Source organism: Triticum dicoccoides, chromosome 5A (genome assembly GCF_002162155.2).
Source record: "Triticum dicoccoides isolate Atlit2015 ecotype Zavitan chromosome 5A, WEW_v2.0, whole genome shotgun sequence".
Lineage (NCBI taxonomy): Eukaryota > Viridiplantae > Streptophyta > Magnoliopsida > Poales > Poaceae > Triticum > Triticum dicoccoides.
This window is the reverse complement of record NC_041388.1, coordinates 225,874,828-225,890,085: the sequence shown is the minus strand read 5'-3', so window position 1 is coordinate 225,890,085 and position 15,258 is coordinate 225,874,828. Positions and strand designations below refer to the sequence as shown.

The 15,258-nt window shown below is 40.4% G+C and overlaps 2 protein-coding genes across 3 annotated transcripts in view; one reads left to right on the top strand and one right to left on the bottom strand.

Annotated features, from left to right (window-relative positions):
• Positions 1-7,145: 7,145 nt before the first annotated feature.
• On the top strand, positions 7,146-15,051 carry LOC119300762 (aldehyde dehydrogenase family 3 member H1-like). The gene is made up of 11 exons (XM_037577653.1): positions 7,146-7,443; positions 8,183-8,251; positions 8,475-8,571; positions 11,346-11,552; positions 11,660-11,775; positions 11,904-12,008; positions 12,101-12,273; positions 12,387-12,477; positions 12,612-12,761; positions 12,848-13,112; positions 14,587-15,051. Exons 1-10 carry the CDS (start codon positions 7,252-7,254, stop codon positions 13,088-13,090), a joined length of 1,443 nt encoding a protein of 480 aa, XP_037433550.1. The 5' UTR covers positions 7,146-7,251; the 3' UTR covers positions 13,091-13,112; positions 14,587-15,051.
• Positions 13,151-15,258, bottom strand: part of LOC119300763 (probable L-ascorbate peroxidase 6, chloroplastic/mitochondrial) — a 4,662-nt gene continuing 2,554 nt past the window's right edge. For both annotated transcript variants that reach the window (XM_037577655.1, XM_037577654.1), the window contains exons 6-11: positions 14,743-14,810; positions 14,570-14,656; positions 13,897-13,971; positions 13,736-13,813; positions 13,553-13,657; positions 13,151-13,466 (exon numbers count right to left, since the gene is read on the bottom strand). In XM_037577655.1, coding sequence (XP_037433552.1) covers positions 13,449-13,466; positions 13,553-13,657; positions 13,736-13,813; positions 13,897-13,971; positions 14,570-14,656; positions 14,743-14,810 — 431 coding nt within the window. In that variant the 3' untranslated portion in view covers positions 13,151-13,448. The remainder of the gene's footprint in view (positions 13,467-13,552; positions 13,658-13,735; positions 13,814-13,896; positions 13,972-14,569; positions 14,657-14,742; positions 14,811-15,258) is intronic.

The window sequence follows — 15,258 nt, the reverse complement described above, 5'->3', positions numbered from 1 at the left end:
GGGGGAGGGGTAAGGCGGCGGCGGCGGAGTCGGAGCGGGACTCTGGCTCGGCCACGGCGGCGGCGCGCGCGGGGAAGGCGGGGGCGGCGCGCGCGGGGAAGGCGGCGGCTGCGGGTCGGCAGAGCTTCGGCCCAGTCGGTCGAAGAGAGTTTTTTTAATAATTTTGCTAAAAAGGAAAAATCCAAAATAAAATAAATAAAAATCCTAAAATCCCCAAAATAATTTTCACGGTCCTCTACTAATATTTAGGACCACGTGAACATTTTTCTGGGCTAAAATACAGTTTTTTTAAAATGCATTTTTCCTAATTTAGCCGAATAAAATTCAAATAAAATAATTTTGTTATTCAAAATTAAATTTCCATTATTTCCTCTAGTTTGAAGCAGTCATATTATCTTCTCTTATTATTTTATTTATTTTAGGATAATTGGAAAAATAATTTCAAAAAAATTCACTTTGATCCAATTTACCAATTTTGAAAATTCAAAAATGGAATTTTATGAAAACCTCCAACTCTCAAATGGTCCTTGAGTTGCTTAAGGTCTCTAGGATCAAAATGTCTGAATAAAATAAATTCAAAATGCAAGAATCATGGATGCATATGATGACCTAATGATTAACATCCAAATTGAAAACTGGGATGTTACACAAAGTGTTATGTATATTTGATATACATGTTATTGATGTGTACCTTACTAATGCTCGTAGTAGCGCCTGGGTATTTGACACTGGTTATGTTGCTCATATTTGCAATTCAAAACAGGGGTTGTAGATTAAACGAAGATTAGCTAAGGAGGAGGTGACGATGCGCGTCGGGAATGGTTCCAAGGTCGATGTGATCGCCGCCGGCACGCTACCTCTACATCTACCTTCGGGATTAGTTTTAGACCTGAATAATTGTTATTTCGTGCCAGCGTTGAGCATGAACATTATATCTATATCTTGTTTGATGCGAGATGGTTATTCATTTAAAACAGAGAATAATGATTGTTCTATTTAGATGAGTAATATCTTTTATGGTCATGCACCCTTGATGAGTAGTCTGTTTTTATTGAATCTCGATCATAGTGATACACATATTCATAATATTGAAGTCAAAATATGCAAAGTTAACAATGATAGTGCAACTTATTTATGGCACTGCCGTTTAGGTCATATTGGTGTAAAGCGCATGAAGAAACTCCATGCAGATGGGCTTTTGAAATTACTTGATTATGAATCACTTGATGCTTGCGAACCATGTCTCATGGGCAAGATGACTAAGACTCTGTTCTTTGGAACAATGGAGCGGGCCACTGACTTATTGGAAATAATACATACTAATGCATGCGGTCCGATGAGTGTGGAGGCTCGCAGCGGGTATCGTTATTTTCTGACCTTCACAGATGATTTGAGCAGATATGGGTATATCTACTTAATGAAACACAAGTCTGAAACATTTGAAAAGTTCGAAGAATTTCAGAGTGAAGTGGAAAATCATCCTAACAAAAAAATAACGTTTCTACGATCTGATTGCGGAGGCGAATATTTGAGTTACGAGTTTGGTCTTCATTTAAAACAATATGGAATAGTTTCACAACTCATGCCACCTGGAACGCCACAGCGTAATGGTGTGTCCGAACGTCGTAACCGTACTTTATTAGATATGATGCGATCTGTGATGTCTCTTACCGATTTACCACTACCGTTTTGGGGTTATGCTTTAGAGACAACTGCATTCACATTAAATAGGGCACCATCTAAATCCGTTGAGGCGACACCATATGAACTATGGTTTGGCAAGAAACCTAAGCTGTCGTTTCTTAAAGTTTGGGGTTGTGATGCTTATGTGAAAAACCTTCGGCCTGATAAGCTCAAACTCAAATCAGAGAAATGCGTCTTCATAGGATACCCAAAGGAAATTGTTGGGTACACTTTCTATCATAGAACCAAAGGCAAGATATTCATTACTAAGAATGGATCCTTTCTAGAAAAGGAGTTTCTCTCGAAAGAAGTGAGTGGGAGGAAAGTAGAACTTGATGAGGTAGTTGTACCTTCTCTCGAATTGGAAAGTAGTTCACCACAGAAATCAGTTCCAGTGATGCCTACACCATAAGTGAGGAAGCTGACGATGATTATCATGAAACTTCAAATCAAGTTACTATCGAACCTCGTAGGTCAACCAGATTACGGTCTGCACCAGAGTGGTACTGTAATCTTGTTCTGGAAGTCATGTTACTAGACCATGATAAACCTACGAACTATGAGGAAGTGATGATGAGCCCAAATTCCGCGAAATGGCTTGAGGCCATGAAATCTAAGATGGGATCCATGTATGAGAACAAAGTATGGACTTTGGTTGGCTTGCCCGATGATCGGCAAGCCATAGAGAATAAATGGATCTTCAAGAAGAAGAGTGATGTTGACGGTAATGTTACTGTCTACAAAGCTCGACTTGTTGCGAAAGGTTTTCGACAAGTTCAAGGAGTTGACTACGATGAGACTTTCTCACTCGTAGAGATGCTTAAGTCTGTCTGAATCATGTTAGAAATTGCCGCATTTTATGATTATGAAATTTGGCAAATGGATGTCAAAACTGCATTCCTTAATGGATTTCTTAAAGAAGTGTTGTATATGATGCAACCAGAAGGTTTTGTCTATCCTAAAGGTGCTAACAAAGTGTGCAAGCTCCAACGATCCATTTATGGACTGGTGCAAGCCTCTCGGAGTTGGAATATACGCTTTGATAGTGTGATCAAAGCATATGGTTTTATACAGACTTTTGGAGAAGTCTGTATTTACAAGAAAGTGAGTGGGAGCTCTGTAGCATTTCTAATATTATATGTGGATGACATATTGTTGATTTGAAATAATACAGAATTTCTAGATAGCATAAAAGGATACTTGAATAAGAATATTTCAATGAAATACCTCGGTGAAGCTGCTTATATATTGCATCAAGATCTATAGAGATAGATCAAGACGCTTAATTGGACTTTCACAAAGCACATAACTTGATAATATTTTGAAGAAGTTCAAAATGGATCAGTCAAAGAAAGGGTTTTTGCCTGTGTTGCAAGGTGTGAAGTTGAGTCAGACTCAATGCCCGACCACTGCAGAAGATGGAGAGAAAATGAAAGTCATTCTCTATGCCTCAGCCATAGGTTCTATCATGTATGCAATGATGTGTATCATACATGATGTGTGCCTTGCTATAAGTTTAGCAGGGAGATACCAAAGTAATCCAGGAGTGGATCACTGGACAGCGGTCAAGAACATCCTAAAATACTTGAAAAGGACTAAAGATATGTTTCTCATTTATGGAGGTGACAAAGAGCTTGTCGTAAATGGTTACATCGATGCAAGCTTTGACACTGATCCGGATGACTCTAAGTCGCAAATCGGATACGTATCTATAATACCTAAATAGGTCATCCCCGCTATCCTATTTCTCTTGACATGTAGTCTATCCACATCATCAGCCTTCCACCTCATCATTTTTTGAGTTTTCTCATCATTTTTTCTGTAAGAAATCTCTATTTTTTCCGGTCCCAGCATCAGTTTCTATTTCCCGAAGGTCCCCGTACACATTGCTTCTTCCTTCTCCCCCAACGCAGGCGCGCCCCCTCTGCTTCCTTCTTTACTTTCCAGTTGCACGCCTCCTTTGCTTCCTTTCTTCTCCACTAAGGAGGGCAACACTCTTTAATCCCCCCTCCCCCCGTAAGGATTCCACATCTCAACCTCTTATCTTCCCTACGGCAGCCTGTCTTCCTCTTCATCTTCTTGAATCTCCATTGCAGCAGAAACAAATGGTTCGTGTAAAAAGCCGGATGGATTTACTCCTGCCTCCACACGCTCAACTAACTGCCACAATTGGTACCAAAGATCTACTCGAGGGTCGTCAGTTTCGTCCTTCGATAATCATCAACCTTCACGGTGGTCCGAATTTGAAGCCTCCGTTGCCGACGCCCATTGCTTGCTGGTGATGCACGTGTTGGCAGGAACACACCTGCATCCCCGATATTGCCTCCCTTCTCTGTACCAGGTACCCGCTCAACCTCTTCCTCATGATGTCCCATCCAGTTTTTATGAGTCCGGCTCTTAAATCCAGAGATTTAGAATTGTTGTGACTAGAACTGCATCAGCTAACTATCTTGCAAAAATCTTATCTTGACCGATTCAAAGCTCAAAGTATAGGTTGGTGTCTGAGATGCTGCAGATTGGCATGATATGGCTGTCATACTAAATGTTCCTTATAGGTTTCTATGTCATATTGTCGTTCTTTTTCTTCTCTGTCTATGAATTTTAAGTCCTGCTACACTTTCTTTTCACTTAGGTTGGTGTTCAATAAATCTTGGTATGTGAACTAAAGATGAACATAAATTCAGTAATGTTCAGTTCTCTACAACAAATGGCAAGGTAAGAGTGCATTTTGTTTAGCTTCATTGGACGAGTACTTCATAATATTACAGATATGGTGTACCATCAATTATTAATTTTCACTAATGCCATTTGTTAACTCCCAGATCTACGCACCATGACATCTAGGTAATAAAAGAGTAGGTCCAGGAATAGAGAATACTAAGCAGTGTTTTCTTTTGGAGCAAGAACTATCAGTAGTCATGCCAGACTAGCCTATCCCTCCTTTGAATAGTATTCTTCTTTCAATATTGTATTTGCTTTTTTTTTCTTTTTTTAGGATCAGACCAGGTATTTGGCTTGGCAGGCATTTGTGGATATATCAATTTGAGCTGCAACACTGCAAACTGATCTTTGTGTTTATATTTTTTATTTGCAGGGTATTGCATTACAACTAAGACTACTAGCGACCTGAATGTAAGCATCAAACTATTTTACACACGTATAACTACCCATGTCTTTTTATAGTTTGTCAATTCTTGCAGTCTCAGCTCTATTCAACCTGGTAAGCTCATAAGTGTGATGACATTACCCTGTGAAAGTTCTTAAGCCCCATCATAGTAAGTATGATCTGGTAACTAGAGATACGCTTTACAACCTGGCCCGGTTAATTATATCCCCCATTGTATCCACCAATTAGTTATATTTATTTGCCATTATATCTTTGGGCAACACCACAAACAACAATAAATCAGGAAACATTTCAGGACAAGTGGAATAATTCCACTAAGAAAAATATACAACAAAGGACTGCGATCCATGTTTTACTGCTAAATAAATATATTCCATGTATTGGCAGCAGTAGCTGGACATTCAAAAAGATGCGATTACTATGGTTGTGTTATTTGGCAACAATGGACTATGATTGTACTAAAGTATGTTGTCTTACCATTTCACTTTGTCTACAGTTTGTTTTAAATCCTTTTGTATCTTTGACTTTGTTTATTAGCAAGAATGCAGTACTATGGTGTGCGATGCCCACAACTTATTAGTAGTTCTTGCTTTCCGATATGATCTTAAAGATTATCTCTGAACGATTGTGCAATTTGTTTTCAAATCCTAGATCTCTATATGTGATGTCAAATGGCTTATTACTAAAAAAATGATGTAACAGTTGCTTGGATGCGTTATGTTTACCTTTGGAGGCAATGACATTATGTGTTGTGATTTGAAGTTTTTGCATTTCCAAGGTCACACTATGAAGTCTTAATCTTTTACCTTCATAATTATTATTACTGAGAAAATATATGGAACCTTATTTCTCCTTACCACTTCATCAGTTCAACCATGGATGGATAGCTAGTACAGATGGACAACATAAGCAGCAAGTACTGAATATTGGTTCGCTCTCTATTTTTCATATCACTTTTTTGCCTTACTCCATCTATTTTAATTAATAACGTAAACATCTTATCCAGGATGCCACCTAATTCTTTGAACAATAATCAGTCATGTTCTTTATTGTTTTACTAAGGGAAGCTCGCAACAAATACACATATGCAATTTCAAAAGTAAAGAACGCAAAAGAATTGTATTTATAGCTTTTAAATGTGACCAATAAATTTGAACAATAGATTTATGAAAATAAAGGTCACCTATGTTTCATATCATTGAATCAAATGGTTTTATTATTTGATACGTGAATGTTATCTGAAAATCTACAACAAATTCCCGCAGCAACGCGCGGGGAATTGTCTAGTTTATATTGAATGGTGGAGCTGACAGTTGGTGCAGTTCCAAGCAGAGCGTCGTGACGGGATCTATATGTGAAGCGGAGTACAGAGCTGCTTTGAAAGTAGTAAATAAAGAAATCTGGATGAAGGAGTTCATATCCGATCTAGGTGTAATACCTAGTGCATCGGGCCCAATGAAAATCTTTTGTGACAATACTGGAGCAATTGCTTTAGCGAAGGAATCCAAATTTCACAAGAGAACCAAACACATCAAGAGACGCTTCAATTCCATTCGCGATCAAGTCAAGGAGGAAGACATAGAGATTTGCAAAATACATACGGATTTGAATGTTGCAGACCCATTGACTAAGCCTCTTTCATGAGCAAAACATGATCAGCACCAAGACTCCATGGGTGTTAGAATCATTACAATGTAATCTAGATTATTGACTCTAGTGTCGATTCGGATTCGAAATGAACACCCCAGCAAAATCAGATTGGAGACGAAACAAGCCACTTATAACCATGCATGCACGCTCCACCAAAATCTCGCGGGAAAGAAAAGCAGATTTCTCATCTTATCCCGAGAGAGATGTCTTAAAATTGACCACACGCAGACGTGGTATGATTGTGTCAACAATGAGGCCACCGTCGACGAGGGTCAGAAAGAGAATAAGTGGCAACACAGATAGGATGTCATGTGTTGAAATAAAGGATTCGGACCTATTGATATTTTGAATCATCATTATTGGGTTAGGAATGTGTATTCTGGAAAGTATCATAAACTGAATGAATTGAAAGAGAGTATTACTTTTTTAAATCAATGAGAGTATTACTTTTGCACACCACAATGGTTAATCTCTATATATTTTTTGACATGACCGCAATGATTAATTTCATCATAATCTTCAAAGGACGGGTGGTGCTGATCCGACTATCGGAGAAGATCAAACGAACAAAGCGATAAGAGCAAAACAGAGCGACCAACCGCTTTAAACAAAAATCTTGTAGAAACGTCAAACATTTTTTTTTTAGAACAAAACGTCAAACATATATAAGCACGTCTCTCATCTCTCCACAAGACAAACCACCTCCAGCCTCCTCCTTCCCTCCATATCACCGACCTAACTGGCTTGCTTGCAGGTAATTCACCAGGAGCTAGCTAGATTACATATATAACATGGTGGAGTCCCGGGCGGCGGCTGTGCAGGAGCTCCGGGAGAGGTTCGCGGCGGGGCAGACGAGGCCGGCGGAGTGGCGGGCGGCGCAGCTGCGAGGGGTTCTGCGGATGGCCACGGAGATGGAGGCGGAGATATGCGACGCCCTCCACGCCGACCTCGGCAAGCCCAAGACCGAAGCACACGTCCACGAGGTACGTCAAGCAGCATCCACGCGTCCTAATTTCTCCGCTACGATTACGATCGATCATATTCATACGTTGGATTAGTTTGTTATAAGATCTTCGCGGGTTCCTTCTTCTGTTTTTTTTTTTTTGAGATTCCTTGCTAGGTACTTCCTCCGTTCCGAATTACTTATCGCAGGTATGAATATATCTAGATTTATTTTAGTTCTAGATACATCCATTTCGATGACAAGTAATTTAGAACGGAGGGAGGAGTATTAATTGGGTTGACTAGATTGATAAACTGATCTGAAATTTCTGGCTTCTTAAAGTCCCTGTCTGTTCTATTTGCATGTTCGATTCACAACTCGCTTCGTCATACAGTACTACTATAATTTCACAGCCCTGTTTTTCTTTCTTTAAATTCAATCGGATGGTGTCATGTAACTATGGCACCAACTAAAATGGAAGAAAATCAATCATACATGCACAGTGTATACACGTAAGCCCAATTATTTAAGCATCTGCCCACAGATCGAAATCAAATTCCGCAAAACTTCGTTTCTCTCGGATCACCTGAAACTAAATACCACACGCAAAAAACGGTCTGTCAAGTTCATGTGTTATCAACTCCAAAAAGAAAGTTCATGTATTATTTGAGCTTTTTGGTTTATTTATCTATTTCGCACTGGGCTTACTCTCGTAGCTGGTCACATGCTTACTCACAGGTTATTTGTTCTCTTGTCAATTGTGAATTTTGATGAGGCAGCTATCTCTGATCAAGTCGTCGTGCTTGTTTGCCTTGAAGAATCTCAAGAAATGGATGAAACCCCAGAAGGTATATCATTGTCGATTCACTAGTACCTTGATATGATGTGAGATGTCGATAGCTTAATCAACAGTGTCTCTACAGCTATCAAGCCTACACTGTACACAAACCTATTGATAGAAAACCAATCATGCTCTTGTACCCGCAGCAGCTAACCACTTGCAGATTTATATCACACAATGTCCATTATCTTATTAAGCATTGATCGAATAGGGACGTACCCTTGATTCAGGTTCCTGCAAAGCTCATGAGTTTCCCCTCGACGGCGAGGATTACGCCAGAGCCCCTCGGCCTCGTGCTCGTCATCTCCGCCTGGAACTACCCTCTCTGTAAGTTCATTATGCATGGAACCCTAAGTTGACAGAAAAAATTGTTTAGCGATAAATTAAAATGCCATTCAACAAGCTTTCAGGCGTGCGCTACTAATTTCATTGTGTATAGGAGGCATCAAATTAAATTTAAAATGAAACTGGATCATACTGATTAAAGGGAATATAAACAGAGGAAGATCATCAACTAAAAAGTTGCCCAAAAACTGGGAACAGCCACTAGCTGGTGCATGCATGCAACATGTGTGCATGAGCCATGAGATGTAAGTACTATAAGAATGGGAATGATCTGCTCAGCCACACATGCTCATGCGGCTGGCATGTACTCTTTTTTTTCTTTTTTTCTTTTGCGGGTAAATGCGCCTGGCATATAACTGTGGTTGGTGTGCACGTAATGAAGTGCCACGTAGGCATCCCCACTACTTCACTGTTGCAGAACGGAGGGTGGTGTACATGATTGCCGTCCTGCGGGTTTGGGTTTCGTTCCGTCGCTGTCGGCATTTATACTTTGGTATCTTCAGCTCTTCTACAAATCACTTCCATCTTCCTGCGCTGCCAGAATAGTGCATCTCGCTGAGATGGCTCAGTTTCAGATAGTTTGTTGGTTGACGGCCACAAAGCCATCAATGAAATGTAGCTTCATTTATTTTCTTCTGTGTCATGTATCTTTCGTGCATTACGCCTGTCTGGTACCGTGCGTCTTTCATGCACTGTATATCTGTTTCTTTTTCATTTTTATTCTTTTAGAGATATCTGGACAACTCTTTAGCCAACAACATAATCATCATTTACGAGTGCCTATTTTTTACACATGATAAAATGCACAACTGGATTAGTAGTACTCCCTCCGTCTAGGTGTATAAGAGGGTGCTTGGATACATTTTAGTCTCATGACTAAAAATAGTGAGACTAAAACTTGCTAGCCTCATCCATGCTTGGATCCAAATACTAAAGAGACTAAAATTAAGTTAATGAGCATTTATTATCCTTCAAATCCTCCAATCCAGAACTCGCATGTGTTAAAGGAGGGGAGTTAAATGAAAAGAGAGAGGACTAATTCACATTTTAGTAGGGGTACCCCTAACTAAAACATTTTAGTCTCAAGACTAGTTTTAGCCCCTCTTTAGTTTTAGCCTTTTAAAGAGACTATTTTTTGTTAGACTAAAATAAGTCCCTTGAATCCAAGCACCCTCTAAGTCATCATGTTTGATAGTCTTAAGTTATTGAAAGCATGCATGGCCTACATTTCTTATTGGTTGATATGTCACTAAACAAGAAACGAGGAGCGAGTTAATGTACCGTGCCTAAGTGTTTTGGGATTATTTGGTTTTCGTAAGGTGACTAACACACCTAGACGGAGGGAGTACTCCCTTCGTATCAGTGCATAAGTCATCTTACGTTGTGCACTATGATCAAGGCGGAGGGAAAAACAAGAGAACTTAAAGTTCATTTGCTAATTAATAACACTGCATGCAATGGACTGGCCACTTCATGCCGTGTTAGGTAGTCTTAAGTCATTAAAAACATACATGCGTCACGTCTCTTATTGGTTAATTCCTTTATTCATGTCAATCAAGAAATAAAAAACGAGGTGAGAGTTAATAAACCGCGTCTAAGTGTTTTGGGATTATTTGGTTTTTGTAACATGACTTATGCACTGGTACTGAGAAAGTACAACTAACCACGCATCGTTTTCAATGTGCATGTCACTTTTCAACACATTTAAACACTTTTACCCCTTCAAAAGAATATTGCCATATTTTGACCCCCCGCTAACAGTAACTCTAGCAGATTCGAATGGCCATCGGTCGCGCTCTATATGGATAAAGAGGCTGCGACCATTGTGCGCAAACACAGATTAAATTAGAAAGCATGTGTAAGAAAAATAACTTAACAGAAACTATATTAGTTATCAAAATGTGTCGTTTTACATACAATTAGCGACTTCAAATTTCACTTTACGACATTTTAAAAATAAGCAATGTCTCTATTTCAGCCATATTGCTACCTAGTACTACCATGCAAAATGTCACGTTTATACACTTTGAACCATAAGCAACGTCTCCTTCACCCGGATGATGGGAACATTTGTCTATTTAGAAGTTTATGTCTTCATAAATCTGAGTCACGTTATACTTTTGGATTAACATCCAACCATCTTATGAAGAGAAAGGTGCATTACCGTTTTATTAAAATTGTATGTTTACTAGCAAAAAGGCCCGTGTATTGCAATGGGAGAAAAATAATTTTCTCATATCTCTAGCTGGGTTAGTTGGACAAACTGTGTGTGGCCGGTTAGCGGGTTATGAGATCGAACCCTGCCATCGGCTATTTTTTTTGTTTGCCAGCTCTTCGGACGTGGACCACAGTGTTCCGTCAGGTGGGCTTCCTCCATTGGGCCAAAACGGATGGCATGTAACGAAACCAAATAGCGTACGTGAAATTAATTAAAGTGGATCAAACAAAAACGGGACGAAACCAAAAATATCACCTCCCTGTAATAATAGATATAGATATAGATATAGATATAGATTTCAAAACAAGAAGTTTACTACTAGTAATAATCCTATGACACTAGATGATAAAGTGATTTACCAGTTGCAGCTGGACATATAAGAAAATTGGCTCGAGATCCAGCTGTAATAATTAATTTTTGTTGCGGAGAAGCTCAAGTGATATTTTTATCTTCTTGCTCTTCATACTGTGTCTGATTTCAAATGGGGAAAACCATGAAATTCATGCGTTCCAAACGACATGTCTACCGATCATCTCAGTGCTGTCCCTGGACCCGGTCATCGGTGCGATCGCCGCCGGCAACGCCGTTGCGCTGAAGCCGTCTGAGGGGGCACCAGCCATGTCGTCGCTGCTGGCTGAGCTGCTGCCGCGGTTCGTCGACGGCACCTGCATCAAGGTCATCGAGGGCGGCGTCAAGGAGACCACCGCGCTCCTAAACCACAAGTGGGACAAAATCTTCTACACAGGTCAGTGCCAATCTCCATGTCAGTTCTTGTCGACGGCCGTCGATGAAGCTCGAAACCTTCTTCTCGCCTGCATCCAACCAACGGCATGTTGCGATGAAAAATTGCAGGCAACAGTAGAGTCGGACGCGTCGTGATGGCCGCAGCGGCGAAGCATCTGACGCCGGTCGTCTTGGAGCTCGGCGGCAAATGCCCGGTGGTTGTCGATTCAAACGTCGATCTCCACGTAAAATCAATCCTCCCCAGTCCGAATGATCATTGCCAAAATCCCACGGAGAAAAAAAAGCTCGCCTTCTCTTAGATGTTCCCTTTTTTTTCTAACTCATGTTTCTTAATTATTATTTTCCTACAAAGATTGCTGCCAAGAGGATCGCTGCTGGCAAGTGGGGTTGCAACAATGGCCAGGCCTGCATTGCTCCTGATTTCATCATAACCACACAGGCTTTTGCCCCAAAGCTGGTACACAAATATATGTTTGTTTGCACAGTTCTAACCCTCTCTTTTTTACGAGGGTGATGAATCCTAACTTTTCGTTGAACATAACTTGGAAGCTCGAGTCTTTAAAGAAAGTTTTGGAGAAGTTCTACGGGAAGGATCCACTGCTATCAGCGGACTTGTCCCGCGTCGTGAATGCCAGCCATTTTGGCAGGCTCAAGGGCTTGATGGACGAAGAGATGGTCTCCGACAAGATCGTGTTCGGCGGTCACAGGGATGAACAGCAGCTGTGAGTGGATTCCATCTTCACATTACCAACTCTAGCAAATTACCATCATGCGCATAATGCGTTTGGTTGATCTGCTCACATATTGTTTCTGTTGTTTCTTCATCGTACCACAGGAAGATCGCCCCTACAATATTCCTAGATGTCCCTCTCGATTCCGCCATCATGAAGGAGGAAATATTCGGGCCCTTGCTTCCGATCATCACGGTCAGAGCCAACTCTCTCAGATTCAGAGAATATTACTTCATTTTTTACCCATAAGATTCCCCTCAAAAAAAGCACAGGAGATTACTGGTGGTACATGATGTGCATCTGAGTCGAATGTTCTCTTTTTCTTTCAGGTTGACAAGATCCATGAAAGCTTTGGTCTCATCAACTCAATGGCTAAGCCACTTGCAGCTTACCTCTTCACCAGGGACAGTGAGCTCCAGAACCAGTTCGAGGGGGCCATTTCTGCAGGAGGAATGCTCTTCAATGACACCAGCATACATGTAATCAGCAGAAGGCCCTGTCTGGAACATGCGAATTTTACAGGGAACTAAAGTGAGAATGCTGACATTGTTCTGCGATGTTGCAGCTCACAAACCCATACCTGCCATTTGGAGGAGTTGGGGAGAGCGGCACAGGCTCCTACCATGGGAAGTTCAGCTTTGATGCTTTCAGCCACAGGAAGGCAGTCATGAACCGAGGCTTCGCCGGGGAGGCCAGGGCTAGGTACCCGCCCTACTCGGCACCAAGGCTCAAGATCCTCAAAGGAGTGCTTGAAGGCAAGCTGGGAGACATGATTCAGGCTATCCTGGGGTTCCCAAGAGGGAAATGAGCTCACCTCTTCAGGATGGTTGGTATGTTGTATGATCAAACATCAAACAAAAAGATAAATAAAATATCCCATAGTGTGCTTGCTAGGTACCGTTCTGTTCCAGACATATCGCAAAGGGGCAACAGCCTGATAGTATTGTTTTATATTTGATCACCTTGAAGTGTCATACAACATGTAAGTATCATAAATGTTCGGTCGGGGAACTGTCCAATGCTGCTTTTATTTCTGGTAATGGAGCACACAACTCAAAATACTGCTTCGGTGGATCCGAATTTGTTACACCTCGAAAATAGTTGCAAGAAACAGAGCCTTGTCATCTTCACTCACCAAAATGCAGTTCATCAGCAGCAAGTATTGGCTAGTCTAGTGATACACCCTGCAACATTTCAATGAGTCAGCACGACCTTACAATATGGTTAATTATGTCCTGGTTCTATAAATGGTTCTCTTAATCACATCTACCTTAGGAGGGTCAAACTTAGACCCCAGATTGCTCAATTTAGCATGAGCTTCAGCGTAGTCTTCAAAAAATGTATCCTGATCCTCAGCATACTTTTCAGCATAAATCTGCAACCATGATAGCACACAAAATTATGTTCAAAGAATCAGCTACAGATGTTTTGCAATGGGAGAATCGTCACTAACCTTGAATGATGAATCCTCAAAGAGCACAGCATCAGTAGGCAGAACTAGGAGGTCCTCGTCTCGTCGTTCTTTGACATCCTAAATTTTATGTGTTATATAACTGTAAGATAATAATGATTGCAGCTATTACTCTATAGCATATTACAAATTAGGAATCTCACCTTGAAATAGCTGTTATCAAACTTGAGCCACTGTGATGTCCAAGATTGCCCCCCAGGTGCACCAGGTCCATTTTTCTGGCAAGTCAAGCATAACAACCAATCAGGCTAACAATATGATATAAGGTTCACAACATTCTTCATTCAGAACATAATGATGCTGTACATGCTGGCACCAAGAAGAACAGCTTTGTAGGAACATATAAGCTCTGTGATAGAAAAGTTAATGACGGTGATAAGAATATAGCTCATTTTTTGTAGTTCATTCAAAAAATCACAATTGAATTGATATGGCTAAATGACACTTTCAGTGTAGAAGAATAACTTTCGGTCTTGTTAGCACCCAGCAAAGTAGCGATCTGACATTGTCATTTTGTAGGATGCGCATAAGCAAGGAACTAATACGAGTGTTGGCGATGTTTTATTGAATAATCTATTAAATATTTCATATAAAATTTTACTGTTTTGCGGTTTCTAAGTTGCCTGGGCTGTTACTATATATCTAAATCTATTTCGTAATGGACGGAAATAGTTACCCTACATGATTGGATTTATAGTTATTACTTCTATTACTGTGTAGCAGCGCATGGGTCATTCAGCTAGTACCATGAATATGTTTCAATAGATAAGGCATCTTTAAATTGGAAACAATGAGCTCTGGCTGTAATTTACGCACAGTGTATTTTGTTTCAGGTTTACCCCAGCCGCTGCGCTCTGGTCTTGATCGTCCAAGTGTGTGTGCTCCTGACAATGCAACAATTTCCTACAGATCACAAAAAAGATAAGACAAGCAACTCCAGAAGTATACTGTATTGAAGAGTTAAAAGTAACACAGCAGTATCCGAGTACCTTGTCATTCAGGCCCATTCTGTAGAATACTTCTCGCAAATGTTCAGCAGGTGAAGACGGACCAGCAGCTGAAAGGGTGGCAAAAAATATATGATACCATTAGCATGGATCAAAAAGATACAAGTTTAGTTCATATTTTGGTTTCTAAATGTCAACCTAAATTACATCACAGAGGAAACATGAATTAGCACTGGTAGAACTGAAAAACCAAACATGAGAAAATGTTGCGTTACTTGAGAAGGAAACTGGCTGTAAAAGAAAAGTTGCTTTATTACAAAAGACAGCACGGTCATGATTCAATCTTGCAAAGGCGATGCAACTTTTCACTATCATGCTACAGCACGGTCATAATTTGATTTTGCACAGTGTGATGCAACTTTGGAGATAATAAAAGGAACTTAACAGTCTCTTATTGGGATGACAAAGGGATATTGTAAGAAAACAAAATCATGATTGTTGAAAACTTGAAAGGCCCTACCATTAGAAGTTAGTGGTGTGGAATCAATATGCTGGTTA